Genomic DNA, 14,653 nt, shown 5'->3' with positions numbered 1-14,653 from the left:
AAACGGACAAATGGACAAGACGACGAACTGCCAAGCTGACAAAACCGCAAAGAGACAAGCGGACAAGACGGCAAACGGAAAAGTGGTCAAGACGGCAAACGGACAATTTGAAAAACGGCAAACGGACAAGAGGACACGACGGCAAACGGACAAGCGGACAAGACGGCAAAAGGACAAGTGGTCAAGACTTTAAACGGACAAGCGAACAAGATGGCAAACAGACAAGCGGACAAGACGGCAAAAGGACAAGCGGTCAAGTCTTCAAACGGACAAGAGAACAAGACGGAAAACGGACACGCGGTCAAGACCACAAAGATACAAGCGGACAAGACAGCAAACGGACAAGCGGACAAGACGGCATACACACAAGCGAACAAGACGGCAAACGGACAAGCGGTCACGGCAAACGGGCAAGCGGACAATACCACAAAGAGACAAGCGAACAAGACGGCAAACGGACAAGCGGACAAGACGGCGTACGGACAAGCGGACAAGACGGAAAATGACAAGCCGGCAAGACGGCAAACGGACGAGCGGACAAGACCGCAAAGAGACAAGCGGACAAGACGGAAAATGGACAAGCGCACAAGACCGCAAAGAGACAAGCGGACAAGACGGCGTACGGACAAGCGGACAAGACGGAAAACGGACAAACCGGCAAGACGGCAAACGGACGAGCGGACAAGACCGCAAAGAGACAAGCGGACAAGACGGAAAATGGACAAGCGCACAAGACCGCAAAGAGACAAGCGGACAAGACGGCAAACGGACAAGCGGCCAAGCGGTCAAACAGAATAGACGGCAAACGGACAAGGGTGGCAAAGCGAACAAGGCTCGCTGCCGACCGCGGACCGCCGCCCCGGCGACCTGTCCCCGACGATCAATCACAGGCGGGTGGCGGGCCTGTAGGGGCCGTAACGATCTTCCACCAGCTCCATCTCTCGTTGTGGGCTTCCCTTCTCTACTTTCACAGAATATTCCTTCGGGAACCAGTAGCCAGCAAATAGTCTGTAATAGTACAAGAAACATATTTAAGTTTTGCACAACACATGGCCATGGTTATTTTCGCATATCAGAAATGTTTTTTTGATATAATACTGAGTATTTATTACCAAAATTAATGCCTAATTTTATATTTCAATTTATGTTTCATTCAAGCAAAAAAAAATTTAAACAATGAAAAACATAATCTAATATTAAATAGTTTGACTATTTTCATTTATTATGCTTATTAATGGGCGCAGTTAATACTGGAAAACTATTCAGGAAACGGTTTACACATAACTTTTATTATTGAAGGTACTGGGACAACACAAAGCATAAATGCCCGGGGAAAAATTGGAACCCAGTATTAATACGGACAATATTTTGTAGTGATACATTTGTTTTCATGTGGATGTAGACATTTACAAATATGTGTAATTTTGAATAAATTTTTCTGTTCCATTTACAAAAAAAATTTAAAGTGTTTAGTCCATTCTTCAGCCTCTGGCCTTTGCCTAGCGGAAACACAGGGGCCATCTTATATCATCAATGAATTCAATCTAGTGACGCGTGTTAATGCTCTAATAATAATTATTTTACTCGTTAAAAATCTGAAGAGCTTTTTTAAATTCATTTTGCTCCTGATTCAAGTTTTATAACTGAATTACCTGATTATGATTTAGCAAACAAACATGCATTTCCTTTCATAATTTTTTTAAATCTTTGTTGTGTTTATTTCCATTATTAAACTGCATAAAAATAGGTTTGTGATATTTAAAAACATAAGAACACAAATATTACATATTTTAAGGTAGCTGTTTTATTTTAGTTTACCAATATGGCTGACGATAATCTCTCAAACATTACTATTTTTTGTGACATTTTATTGAGCAACTAGCTTCATTTTTGCACCAGCAGATGTGTCGAACGAAACTTTTGAGGTACCTATTCAACTAAACTTTTATTTTAATAGATTTAACAATTAAGAAACACATATTAATGGCGTAGCGACATAAGCCATTGTAAAGTTACTTTCGTTAACATTAGGGTACATACCAAACGTATTGGTGTGCCAAATTAAACTTTTTGATAGTGAAACTACCCGGAATATAGGTATTCGGCAAACTAAAATAATTTGAAAATACATAAGAAAATTGGCATTACAGTGATTGTAATACATATTCTCCTTGCATATTTTCAACGGGCTTGGCAGCTCAGCGGCAAAGCGCGCCCTGGGTAAGCTAGAGAGACATGATGCAAAACTCGTCAATGGGAATCCCTTTTATTATATAACATTAAAGTAATATAGTTTTATATAATAATGATGTTTAATCAGCTTAATAATACTTTAGTTTGTTTGTAGAAAAGTTTTTACAGACTTATTTCAGCCGTTACAGCAAAAGCAAATATACAAACATATACTTAGTGTTATAATAAGTGTTTTAAAATGTTTAAAGTTAGTATTTTTGTTATGCTATATAAGTACAGCCTCTGACGTGTGCGTAAACTGTATAGTATTAACGGTTTAGTCAATTTTAACAAGACGGGCAGTATATTATTAATCTTCCTTGTCGAAAATCAGGTTCAAAGCCAAGGTTTAGAAATTTTTTAAAGTCTTTTATCGGAGTCGTTCTGCTAGCTGTGTGTGATGGTGGCAAGCAACGTTTAATATTCAGGCACAGAATTCTAGCGGCGGTCACAGAAAGTGTTTGATTGGCGTCTAGAAATTTTGTTATGTACCAGAAAAGAGAATATTTTATTGATCAGTATATTTATCATGCAAGGCATAATTTTAAAGAATTAACTTTAAATTTCGTGCCGGTGCAACTTTTGAGGAACAAGGCATTCAAGTGTGGACAAGCGACAAATTCTCTAGACTGTCTATATGCATTGTCTGTCTACCTGTCTACCTGTCTATGACAGTCCCTCTACAAGTCTATGGAACATGGCTCGAATTTGTATGCAATTGTGTTCAAGGATAAAGGGGTCAGCTAATCGCCGCGCGAGTAGTTCTACTTCCGGCCGCTCCAGCGACCTGCTGGCGCCACTGTGCAGACGCGGACCTCCTGTCCATAGACTAATGATTAGTAGAGACATGCAAAATTCGCGGATTCATTCGGTGATAGGCTAGAATTCAAACATATATACCTCTTAGATGATTTTGCTATTGGCTTACTGTTCATCTGGACGAATCTCAACCAGTTATAAACCCTCAACCAACGAACGATCGACTCACAGACAAACCAGCTGAGAAGACTTACAAGTCGGCAGCCAATGAACTTGCGTTATTTGCCCGAGTGTACAGGGTTATGTGCAGTATCTCCTGAAGGCCATCGAAACCGCGAATTTCGCAGATCTCTAACGATTAGGGACTGGAAAAATTCGCGGTTTCGATGACCTTCAGGATAGACCACACAGTCCTCTGTACACTCGGGAAAATAACGCCAGTTCATTGGCTACTGACTTGTGAGTTGTCCTAGCTGGTTTGCCTGTGATTCGGTGCTTCTTTGCTTGAGGGCTCGTCTTTGGCCCGGAAACGCCCAAATAAACTCTGAGCCAATAGGTAAGGCAGCTTAAAGGTATGTGTGTTTGAATTTTAGCCTTTCGTGGAATGAATCAGGTTTTTTTTTAGGTCTGTACTAATGATTAGTAGAGACCGAAAAATTCGCGGGTTCATTGACCTCCATTAGGATAGACTCCACTATCTTCTACACACTCGGGCAAATGCAAACTGTTCATTGGCTGTTGACTTGTGAGTCGTTTTGACTGGGCAGCCTGTGATTCGACACTTCTATGAGTGAGGGTCTTTAATTGGCCCTTATTACTCCAGATTAACAGTGAACCAATGGCAGAAGCAGCACTAAGGTATAATTATTTGAATTGTAGCATTTCACGAATTGAATCCGCGGGTATTTTCAGGTCTCTAATGATTAGGCCCATGCATATTTTGCGAAAAGATTCTGAACAAAACACTGTAGCGCCGTCTGTGCATCGTGATTAAGTGAATTTCTTTCAGATACCAACATGTTGATTGATACAATACCAATCAGAGTAATTCAGTGCGAATGCAAACGCGTCCTGAGTGGCTCAGTCAAAAAAGGCAACGACTTCTTTCGCAGACGGCTACCAACCACAAGGAAGAAACCACTGGTGTGGGTATACCTTGTTGCAGTCTAATAAGTGTTCAGATTTATTCCCGAAAAAGGCCTGCCCCTACTAATGATGGCTATAGAGCGGGCATGCAAGCTGCGCAGTACAAATATTTAGCGCCACAACATAGAACGGCTTGTGTGCCAATTGGACCGTCACGAACCAGTGTCCTTTTGGACGCAGATGATCCATTGTTAAAGTTATAATATCTGTTACCTAGGGACCGAAAAAAAAAAATCGTGATTTAATTTCGTGATAGGCTAAAATTATAAAACATATGCCCTTTGTGCTGCTTCATCTGTTGGCTGACAGTTTGTATGGAGCACTCTGGGCCAATGAGAAATGCTCAACTGAAGAAGTCTTGAATCACAGGCTACCCGGGTGATACATCACACAGCTTGACACCTAATGGACAGGTGACATTAGCCGGAACATGTGGATTTTTGTGAAGTCTATCCTAGAGGAAATTGAAACCGCGAATTTTTCCATTCCTTATTCAAAGCACTTCATAAGTAAGAGTTCAAATGCAGTAAGTTTTAAGTAGTTTGCTATGTAGAACATCGTCTGTAAAACGGCCTTATGAAACAAATCACAAATTTCTTTGTCAAAAGGAATTTATTGCATGTGCATTGAAAGAGAGGAATTTGCATCCAAACTGTTTGTCAGATGACTGCAGTTCAGCTTACATTGTGCTAAAAGTAACCAAGTACCAACTTAATATAATATATTTAGTATCTTATTTGCAACATTTGAAATCAAACTAACCTTTTATTTTATTTAAATAAACATAAAATAGTAAACATATCAATTGCTGTACAAATTTCGAGTTGCAAATAAAGAGTTTTTAATTTAATAGCATCTAGTTTTATTTCTGTCACTTATTAATATTATTATATTACTTAGTCACGATTCTTTGATGGCACGTCATAGCCACATTATTTTTTTCATAAAAAATGGCAGGTTCACTAATAAGTAGAGACCGGAAAAATTCGCGAATTCATTTCGCGATAGGCTAAAATACAAATAGTTATACCTCAGTGCTGCCTCTGCCATTGACTCACAACTCACCTGGATGACTCTGGGCCAATGAGAAACAGTCAACCAAAGCTTTATCGAATAACAGGCTGCTACGTTGGGACGCCTCACAATACAGCAGCCAATGAGTGGGGGTCATTTGACCAAGTGTACGTAGAACTGTGGAGTACATCCTGGAGGTCATTGAACCCGCGAATTTTTCCTGTCCCTACTAATAAGGGTTCGCCATTCCTGGTATAGGTGAATAATTTCAGTTCAGTGGAGGAATTATATCATAGAATTTATAAGGTTGAAGATTGGATATTGAATCCTCAGTATAGGGCTAATACACGAAAATCAAAGAAAAGTTTGACAAACGTTAACACCTAATACAGCTTATCAATAATTCGGCACATTTAAGCATTGTGTCTCACGCAGGCTGTTAGTCGAAACATATGAAGTCTACATGATATCTGCATTCTTTAAAACACTACGTTTACGATCCTCTGTGGAGTGAAAAAGTATTTGTTTTTATTAATATCCATTTACAAAATTTCAAAGAAAGTGAAAAAATAAACTTAATTTGGTTAGCTAATTATAGCGTAAATAAAGAATTCACAAATAAAAACTTCAATTTGTTATGCTCAGGAAAGTCTCACAAACTTAAAAGGATGCACTAACAAGCACACAAAACAGACACATTCACAAAGATTTAATGTTATTTTTTACTTTCGTCGTATAATAGGCAACCCCCCAAAAAAACTACTTATTTTAAATAAGTTGGTCAACGACACAATATAAGTTAATCGATCAAGTAATACTTGCAGATGATAAATGAGTTGTTTATGAATAAATGTTATGACTTGATACTAGCAAAAAGAAACGTACGGATTTGCATACAAACGTTATTCACAATTTCGTAGTTTGTCCTAAAACTTCATTCTAAAATGTAAGTATGTATAAAAACTAGACGTATATTCGCATAAAGAAACATCAAGGAAAATTTATGTCCTGCCGTCTCTTTATTTCTGTCCGTGGACTTTTTTTTTAGTCGCGCGTGAAAACAAATACAACGGCTGGATGGCACGGAAATACCCTACGCCCCACTGAAACACAGGGAAAGAAAGGGCAGAAGAAATTGGTTTCGAAACCGGGGCTTATTTTTGAAAAGTCTGTTAGGGATTTACATCATTATTATAGGAAGCCTGAAGTCTTTCGCTCTCCATGCGGAAAGAAAGAAGAAAAAAAAACCGGCCGTAACAATCTAGAACCGGACGGCGAGGCGAAATCCCCTCGAAATGGCGCCTTTAAAGGGGAACGCGTGATAGCGTACTGCTGCATGACGCGCCGCCGCGTGGAAAAGGGAACACTTTCGCTTCTCTCCGCTGCAGTTGTCCCACCGACATCATGTGTTACACTTTCAGGGATTGCGGTACATTCGCGGACTTACCATTGAATTATCCGTAGTTTCAGATGACTGAATGTTCGTAGAAACTACAGGTATGCCCGTATTTCGTCTCCCGATTTCTGTTTTCGGTATAAAAAGGATAAATACAAACGAGGAAGAAATAAGTGTGTATCATTTCTCAGAAGTCCTGTCAGTTTTTGAGTGATTGGTCTGTATATCAAGGTTATTATGGTTGGTTCATTTTAAATAAGTGAACTTAGTACCTACCCGTAAATGTACGAAGCTAACGATAAATTTACGTAGATCCTTTGTTAATTTGTAAACAAGGTTCTTCGCAAATTTAAGTGTTTTTTTTATTTTTTATTTTTTAAAGTGAAAGTGCTACACTAAATCGGCTATGATTCGGGCCGAGCTTATAAACGAAGCAAGAAACGCAATACGCAAAAAGTTAAATAACGACTTCAAAAATAAGTTCTTAAACTACGCAACACTGAAAAAAAGGTCTATATTCAACGTCTTGTGTTTCCGTTTGCATTTCCGCATCTACGTTTGAACTTAAGACTTCCGTAAAATTTTAAAGGTGCAGACGTAAGGTGCTTTTAAGGTACGTTTTATCACACAAATAACGTTTTCACTTAGGCCTACTAGACCTACTACATTATGGTAGCCAATAACGCTTTTAAATATAATAACTAAGCAATTTTTTAAAAATTTGCGAAAAAAAAAAAAACAACATAATTATTTAAAAGAAGCTTGACAGAGGAATTTTTTTCTATAGTTTTACAAGTACAAGTTGTGGGGTGGGAGATAGCTTGTGACATGCGTGTTTTACAAAATAACATGGTTTACTTCCGTTTGTTGTATGTTGCGTACTTGTGTTCTTATGTTTATTGCGTAGGAAAATAACACCCCTCCATTTTGAAATACTTAATATTTTGTCACGCCTTGCAGTAGGCTACACTTTCCGTATTATTATTATTATTATTTTTGGCTTGACATGCCATTTAACCTACATTTGGGAACTATTTTAGGTCAAAAATTGTGGGTGGTATGTGATTAGGCTACTTATTTGGTTACTTATTTTACAGACTTAGTTAATGTGGCGAAATTAAGTTGGCCTTGTCCACCACTTAACTACACAAAAGTTAATGAAATAATGGATAGCAAAAATCGATTATAATGGTAGTATTCGCCCACGTGAAGTATTTATTAATTTCTTACCAGCGTCTACAGAAAGGAGTTTGTCAATTAATATCAGATTGCAAAAGAGATAATAGCTTGAGATAAAGCTACAATTTTTAATCCTGGTCATGCCAAAAGTTTTGCTGTATTATATCTTAAGATAGAACTAATATTAAAAAAAAGGAATAGATATGGCAGGAAACCTTTAAGACAGTTGTATCACACGTAAATTTTTTCATGCACTTGTGCACAGATAAAAAAAATTTCACTTCAAAATTAAGAAGAAAACCTGTTACATACGGTTCAAAGATCTTCGTAAACTAACGGATAACTTCGAAAACTTTCGGATGTTGAATTAACATGCTCTGAACATGAAAAAAGACAATAATGTTACACTACAAATGAAACCTTTAAAAACTCATTCAGTCTAGCTGCATACAGCATAATTTTAAAAAATTTGGTTATCCTTTACACGTGAATGGTTACTCTTTTCACGGAAGTTGTAGTACGGTGTAGTTTAGACAAAAATCTAGTCATATAAGTAAACCGCCCATAGTTAGGGGCAGGCAGCTTTCGCGAAATGAGCTGAAAACTTATTAGACTGCAACTAGGCATACCCGCACCTGTGGTTTCTTCCTTGTGATTGACGGCCTTCTACGAGAGAAAGCCTTGCCTTATTTGACCGAGCCACTCAGGACGCGTTTGCTACCGCACTGAATCACTGTGATTGGTGTTGTTACAATCGATATGTACCTGGGAGAATCTCACCCAAACATGAAATACAGACGATGCTATAGTGTTTTAACTTTCATCTAGTCTCGAAATATTTTCGCGAAATCTGAAGAACCCTACCCATAGTCTTATTTTACAAAGTCACCGGTGAAAAATGCCTCCCTTTAATAGTTATAAAAATATTATTTTTTTTCATTAATAATTGGCATTAGGCGTAAATTTTTCCATTAATGAAATGGCATCGAATTATTGGATGGCTATAATAAGCGACAGTTGCAATTTTCGGGAACATTTTACTGCATGTTATAAGTAGAGACCTGAAAAATTTGCGGATTCATTCGGTTATAGGCTAGAATTCAAAAACATATACCTCTTAGATAATTTTGCTATTGGCTTACTGTTCATCTGGACGAATCTCAACCAGTTATAAACCCTCAACCAAAGAAGGATCGAATTACAGACAAACCAGCTGAGAAGACTTACAAGTCGGCAGCCAATGAACTTGCGTTATTTGCCCGAGTGTACAGGGTTATGTGCAGTATCTCCTGAAGGCCATCGAAACCGCGAATTTCGCAGATCTCTAACGATTAGGGACTGGAAAAATGCGCGGTTTCGATGACCTTCAGGATAGACCACACAGTCCTCTGTACACTCGGGAAAATAACGCCAGTTCATTGGCTACTGACTTGTGAGTTGTCCTAGCTGGTTTGCCTGTGATTCGGTGCTTCTTTGCTTGAGGGCTCGTCTTTGGCCCGGAAACGCCCAAATAAACTCTGAGCCAATAGGTAAGGCAGCTTAAAGGTATGTGTGTTTGAATTTTAGCCTTTCGTGGAATGAATCAGGTATTTTTTTATGTCTGTACTAATGATGGCTATAGAGCGGGCATGCAAGCTGCGCAGTACAAATATTTAGCGCCACAACATAGAACGGCTTGTGTGCCAATTGGACCGTCACGAACCAGTGTCATTTCGGACGCAGATGATTTATTGTTAAAAATATAATATATCTTACCTAGGGACCGAAAAAAAAACGTGATTTAATTTCGTGATAGGCTAACATTCAAAAACATTTGCCCTTTGTGCTGCTTCATCTATTGGCTGACAGTTTGTATGGAGCACTCTGGGCCAATGAGAAATGCTCAACTGAAGAAGTCTTGAATCACAGGCTACCCGGGTGAGACATCACACAGTTTGACAACCAATGGACAGGTGACATTAACTTGAACATGTGGATTTTTGTGAAGTCTATCCCAGAGGTAATTGAAACCACGAATATTTCCAATCCCTACTCAAAGACTTCATATGTATGAGTTCAAATGCAGTAAGTTTTTAGTAGTTAGCTATGTAGAACATCGTCTGTAAAACGGCCTTATGAAACCAATCACAAATCTCTTCGTCAAACAAGCGAATCAGAGCAAACGGAATTTATTGCATTTTCATTGAAAGAGAGGAATTTGCATCGAAACCGTTTGTCAGATGACTGCAGTTCAGCTTACATTCTGCTGAAAGTAACAAAGTACCAACTTAATATAAGATATTTAGTATATTATTTGCAACAGCAGAAATCAAATTTACCTTTTATTTAATTTAAATAAACATAAAATAGTAAACATATCGATTGCTGTACAAAGGAAGGGAACTTAATAGTAGGCTATTACCTGTTTATTGTATTTCTACAAGGTAGATAGTATTAAGTATAATAAAATTCATTGTTGAAAATCAGGTCGAAACCCGGGGTATAGTATTTTTGCAAGTCTTTTTTCACTTTTATCGGAGACGTTTAATTATATATTTTAACATTGCACTCTGCAAATAGAATGATTGGACAGTCGACGCCTCTACTCCGTCAGCGCATTCTAGCGGCAGGTGTGGAAACTACTTGTGATTAGCTTCCAGAAATGTAGTTGTAAACAATTTGTGAATAATTATTTCGCCCGCTCGGCATTATTTAAAATAATTATAATTTAAGTTTCGTGTCCGAGTTTGGTATTAAAAGAAGGCTATACCTATTTGACACATGAGAACACATGAATCTGCTCCTTACTGAGGTTAGATGTTACATATCTGTGGCGAACATTTTTTCAGTCTCTTATCAACAGTTTGTGCGCTAACCTGTATTCACATCGGTCCAGCCTCTTGAAAAACGAATTCTTGTCACCGAAAGTAGCCACTAATACAAATGTATCATTACCATCTTGAGCGCAATGTTTCAAAGTCTTATTCGCATAGACCTACCAATTGGGCGTTATTTCCCGGTGACAGGTTAGACTTCACACAAGCGTGCTCAACCAGATCGTGATTGGCTGCTGCCTCGTTTCACATTTGCGAGCCGATGACTTGGTTCAGTCTGACGTTTTTCTAGGGTTTTTTCATTGGCTTATATTTAGGGGCAGGCATTTTTCGCGAAAAGATCTGAACACTTATTAGACTGCAACAAGGTATACCCGCACCTGTGGTTTCTTCCTTGTGATTGGCGGCCTTCTACGAGAGAAATCGTTGCCTTATTTGACCGAACCACCCAGGACGCGTTTGCTACCGCACTGAATCACTGTGATTTATAATAAAAAAACACTCGTGACTTATATTTTCAATTTATAAAATATTTATTTATCCAGATAGGCCTAGCTGTAATATATTTGGGTTAAAAAGATTTTTTATGAGATGCATTTTATAAAACATCCTGTGATATTAACTTTAACACTATTTAAATCCAGATTTGGGGGAAATAAAGTGAATACAAACTTATCCAATTTACAACTTGCCAAATGACCAAAAACAAAATTACGAAATAACAGATTCGAACATGGCTTTAAGAAGGTTGTATCTTGAATTCTTTTTCTTATAAAATTTAGTGTTTTCACACATGATTTTAAACAGTTTATCCACATTTAATTGTTAACAAAATGCTTTTTATACATAGTAAAACCTTATTAATGTTATTTTTGACTTAAAGGCAAATTTAGATGTTAGTATTAGCAGTAACCTAGGTAGTTACCGAAAGTATAAAGCCACGTGATATAAAGTTTAGAATAAACAGTTCGTATGCAGCATTCGTCTTAAAACTATATAGTATATGCCTAATAAATAATTTATTTTTTTTCCAAAAACCCGGGAAAAAAAAGGTTCGTATTTTTTTTTATTTAATGAATGCTATCCTACTAAAAATAAATAATTTTAAGACAAATGCTACATACTAACGATTAATCCCAAAATATTATAGGTACCAAATTATACCATGCTTTCAGTATGTATTGTACCTACCTAAATGCTAGGACTGACATAAAATGGTCTCTCTAAGTTAACAAAAACCATTAAATAAAGAATTGTTTTGTATAAAACAACTTTTATAAACGATTATTTAGGCTATGCTCATATAAAAAAATTATTTAAAATTATCTACAAATCCATTAAAATTAAAAACAAAAATCAATTAGACTAAGGGGTGATAGGTAGGGTCCATTCATCGTGTATTATGTTATATTTCTTCATAACTAACGTATTATTTTTAACTAGCCTTATCAGGGTATTAGTAATAGTTACTGTTCACGTAAAACTATAAATGTGGCTGCCGAAAGCCAAACTTCATCACATTTATCGCGACGGTAGTTTACAGTAAATAAAAATATTATTTTTGTATCCCACACTACAAGAAAAGCATGTCGTTTAATATGCCCCAAACCAGTGGGTCGAACCCAAGTAATTTACGGAATGGGTGATCGGTATGCGTGATCGGTAACGCATCGTCTGTTCGTTCCCAACATAGCACTTGAGTCGATGTTATTCTGAGGGATCCCATCGCATTGCGCCTCTGTGCGTAGCCGTGCAGCAAAAAAAAAAAAAATATACAAATTCAGCCTAACATGGAAGGTGTCTTCAAACCTTAATCTACGTTCCAGTCGATGAAGAAAGGTGTGTCGAGGTCCCCAAGGCCACAATCTTTGTCCGTTGTGTTGGCGAGGGGAGGAGGAAGGGGGGAGGTAAAAAGAAAAGAAAGATCCAAAAGGACACGGCAAAGGGCAGGAGGACCGGGCCTTAGGGCCGACGCAGTTTTTACGACGACCGGGGCAGGTTATTAAAGGGAACGGAGAAGGATGGAACCGAAGGGGACGACCGAGTGGAGAGACGCAGCGGAGGAGAATTAAGGCGGAAACATAAAACGTGATTTGAAAAAGGATAAAGAGTGTAAAAAAAGAAGGCCTCGTGGACTCCCCGCGAGGGATGAGTTTACAGCTCGCGCGCCGCGCCGCAGGGCTGTCCACACACTCAAGTGCGGGCGCTGGCATCTCCCTGCTTCACCCGAGCATCGAATATCTCTACGTCCACGTCGGTTTACGGACGATAGTTTAACGTGACAACGTCATAACAAAACATTGATCAAATGATTGCATACTTTTATGAATAAAAATTGAATCATTTTTATTTTTATTTTATCACTATTTTGTATGGATAGGCCTACAAAGAAGGAGTGGAATGAAATCTACAATTTAATTGATAAATTTAGTTTTATTTGCACTCATTAATTCAAATATGTTTATTACTTTAACGAACAGATTATTTTAAGTATAACTTTTATACATGTTTACTTTTTAACTTCTTCCAATCTGTGTTATTCTGTCAAGGATAGGACGATGATAGGAAAAGTAGGAAACGAATGGGAGTGTTTCAAGTTTAATGTGCCTCGAAAAAGTAAAATCGATGGTTGTTCCAATCGAGAGGAATAGAGATAGATGCGGCGCAAGCGTACAATGAGCGTAACGGGACAATGTGCGTAACGGGACACTTTTTCGTGCGTGCTGTAGGCGTTCATCGATTTATTAGACGTTGTCACGTCAAAAATATTCGACCAGCACTGACAGACACGTTGAAACTGCTTCCACAAAATTTCGATCTCACACCTAAAAATCTCATTCATTTAATTATCCCTTCCTATTTCAAACAATTTACAATGGAGAATATAATTGCGCAACGGGATGCTAAATTCGAGACTCGCTGAATTAAACTGAAGTAAAAAAAAATTAATCTTTTTATCTAGGTACTTGTCTTTTTACCTCTTTTATAAACCTAAACCTCTTAGCATCATCAAAAGAGGCAAATGGCCGGCATCCCGACGCATGGGACTCTATTCTACACTGAAGAAAAAATGTCTGTACTTTCTCTAGAGATTACTTTGGAGACCAGTTGCCAAGCAATAGCTTGTAATACTACAAAAAAGATATTGTTACTTTTTGCAACACATGGCTGTGGTTATTTATGTGTAGGCCTACATGAAATACGTTTTTCGAGATAATACCTACTAAGTATTTCTTACGAATCAAGGCAAATAATTTAATCTTTTATTTGATGTTTCATTCAAGCAATTTTTTTTTCAAACCAGAGAAAAGATAATCAAATATTCAATAATTGGTCAATATTTGGTTTTATAATGCTTACTAATGTGCGTAGTTAATACTGTAAAGTTATTCAGGAAACGGTTAACAAATAAAATAACTTTAACTATTGGAAGTACTGGGACAACGCAATGCATACCTACATGTCCAGGTAAGAATCCGAACCTAATATTACTGCGAACACGGTTGTTTTCATGTAAATGTAAAAATTTACTAATATCTAGATATAATTACATGAATATTTCTGTTCCATTAAAAAAAATTAAGCGTGAGGAACATTTCAACAGCTCGCATCACTCTGATTCAACCGTACATCAAACGTACTATCAGCCTAGAATACAAACTACGTGAAATAACACAGTACAATTACTAGAGACCTGCAAAATTCGTGGTTTCGATGGCCTTCAGGATAGACTGTAGGTACATACCCCTGTACACTCGGGCAAATAACGCAAGTTCATTGGCTGCCGACTTGTAAGTCGTCTCAGCTGGTTTGTCTGTGATTCGATCCTTCTTTGGTTGAGGGTTTATAACTGGTTGAGATTCGTCCAGATGACAGTAAGCCAATAGCCAAATCATCTAAAAGTTATATGTATTTGAATTCTAGCCTATTGCCGAATACATTCGCGAATTTTTCCGGTCTGTAGCAATAACACAGTACAACTACATATGGGCTACGTACTACCAACGATTGGCCCAATGATTCGACCAACACAGGCAAACCGACCGATGCGCTGAAACGGCTCCAACAAAATTTCGAACTCACACCTACGAATCTCATTTATTTAATTTAGTTT

The 14,653-nt window shown here is 37.8% G+C and overlaps 1 protein-coding gene across 1 annotated transcript; it reads left to right on the top strand.

Moving 5' to 3' along the window:
* The first annotated feature begins 210 nt into the window (after window positions 1-210).
* On the top strand, window positions 211-798 carry LOC134541708 (S-antigen protein-like). The gene has a single exon (XM_063385354.1). The coding sequence runs from the start codon at window positions 211-213 to the stop codon at window positions 796-798; it is 588 nt and encodes a 195-aa protein (XP_063241424.1).
* The last annotated feature ends 13,855 nt before the right edge of the window (window positions 799-14,653 follow it).

The sequence above is a fragment of the Bacillus rossius genome, assembly GCF_032445375.1.
Source record: "Bacillus rossius redtenbacheri isolate Brsri chromosome 4 unlocalized genomic scaffold, Brsri_v3 Brsri_v3_scf4_1, whole genome shotgun sequence".
Classification (NCBI taxonomy): Eukaryota; Metazoa; Arthropoda; class Insecta; order Phasmatodea; family Bacillidae; genus Bacillus; species Bacillus rossius.
This window is presented reverse-complemented; position numbering and strand designations above follow the sequence as displayed.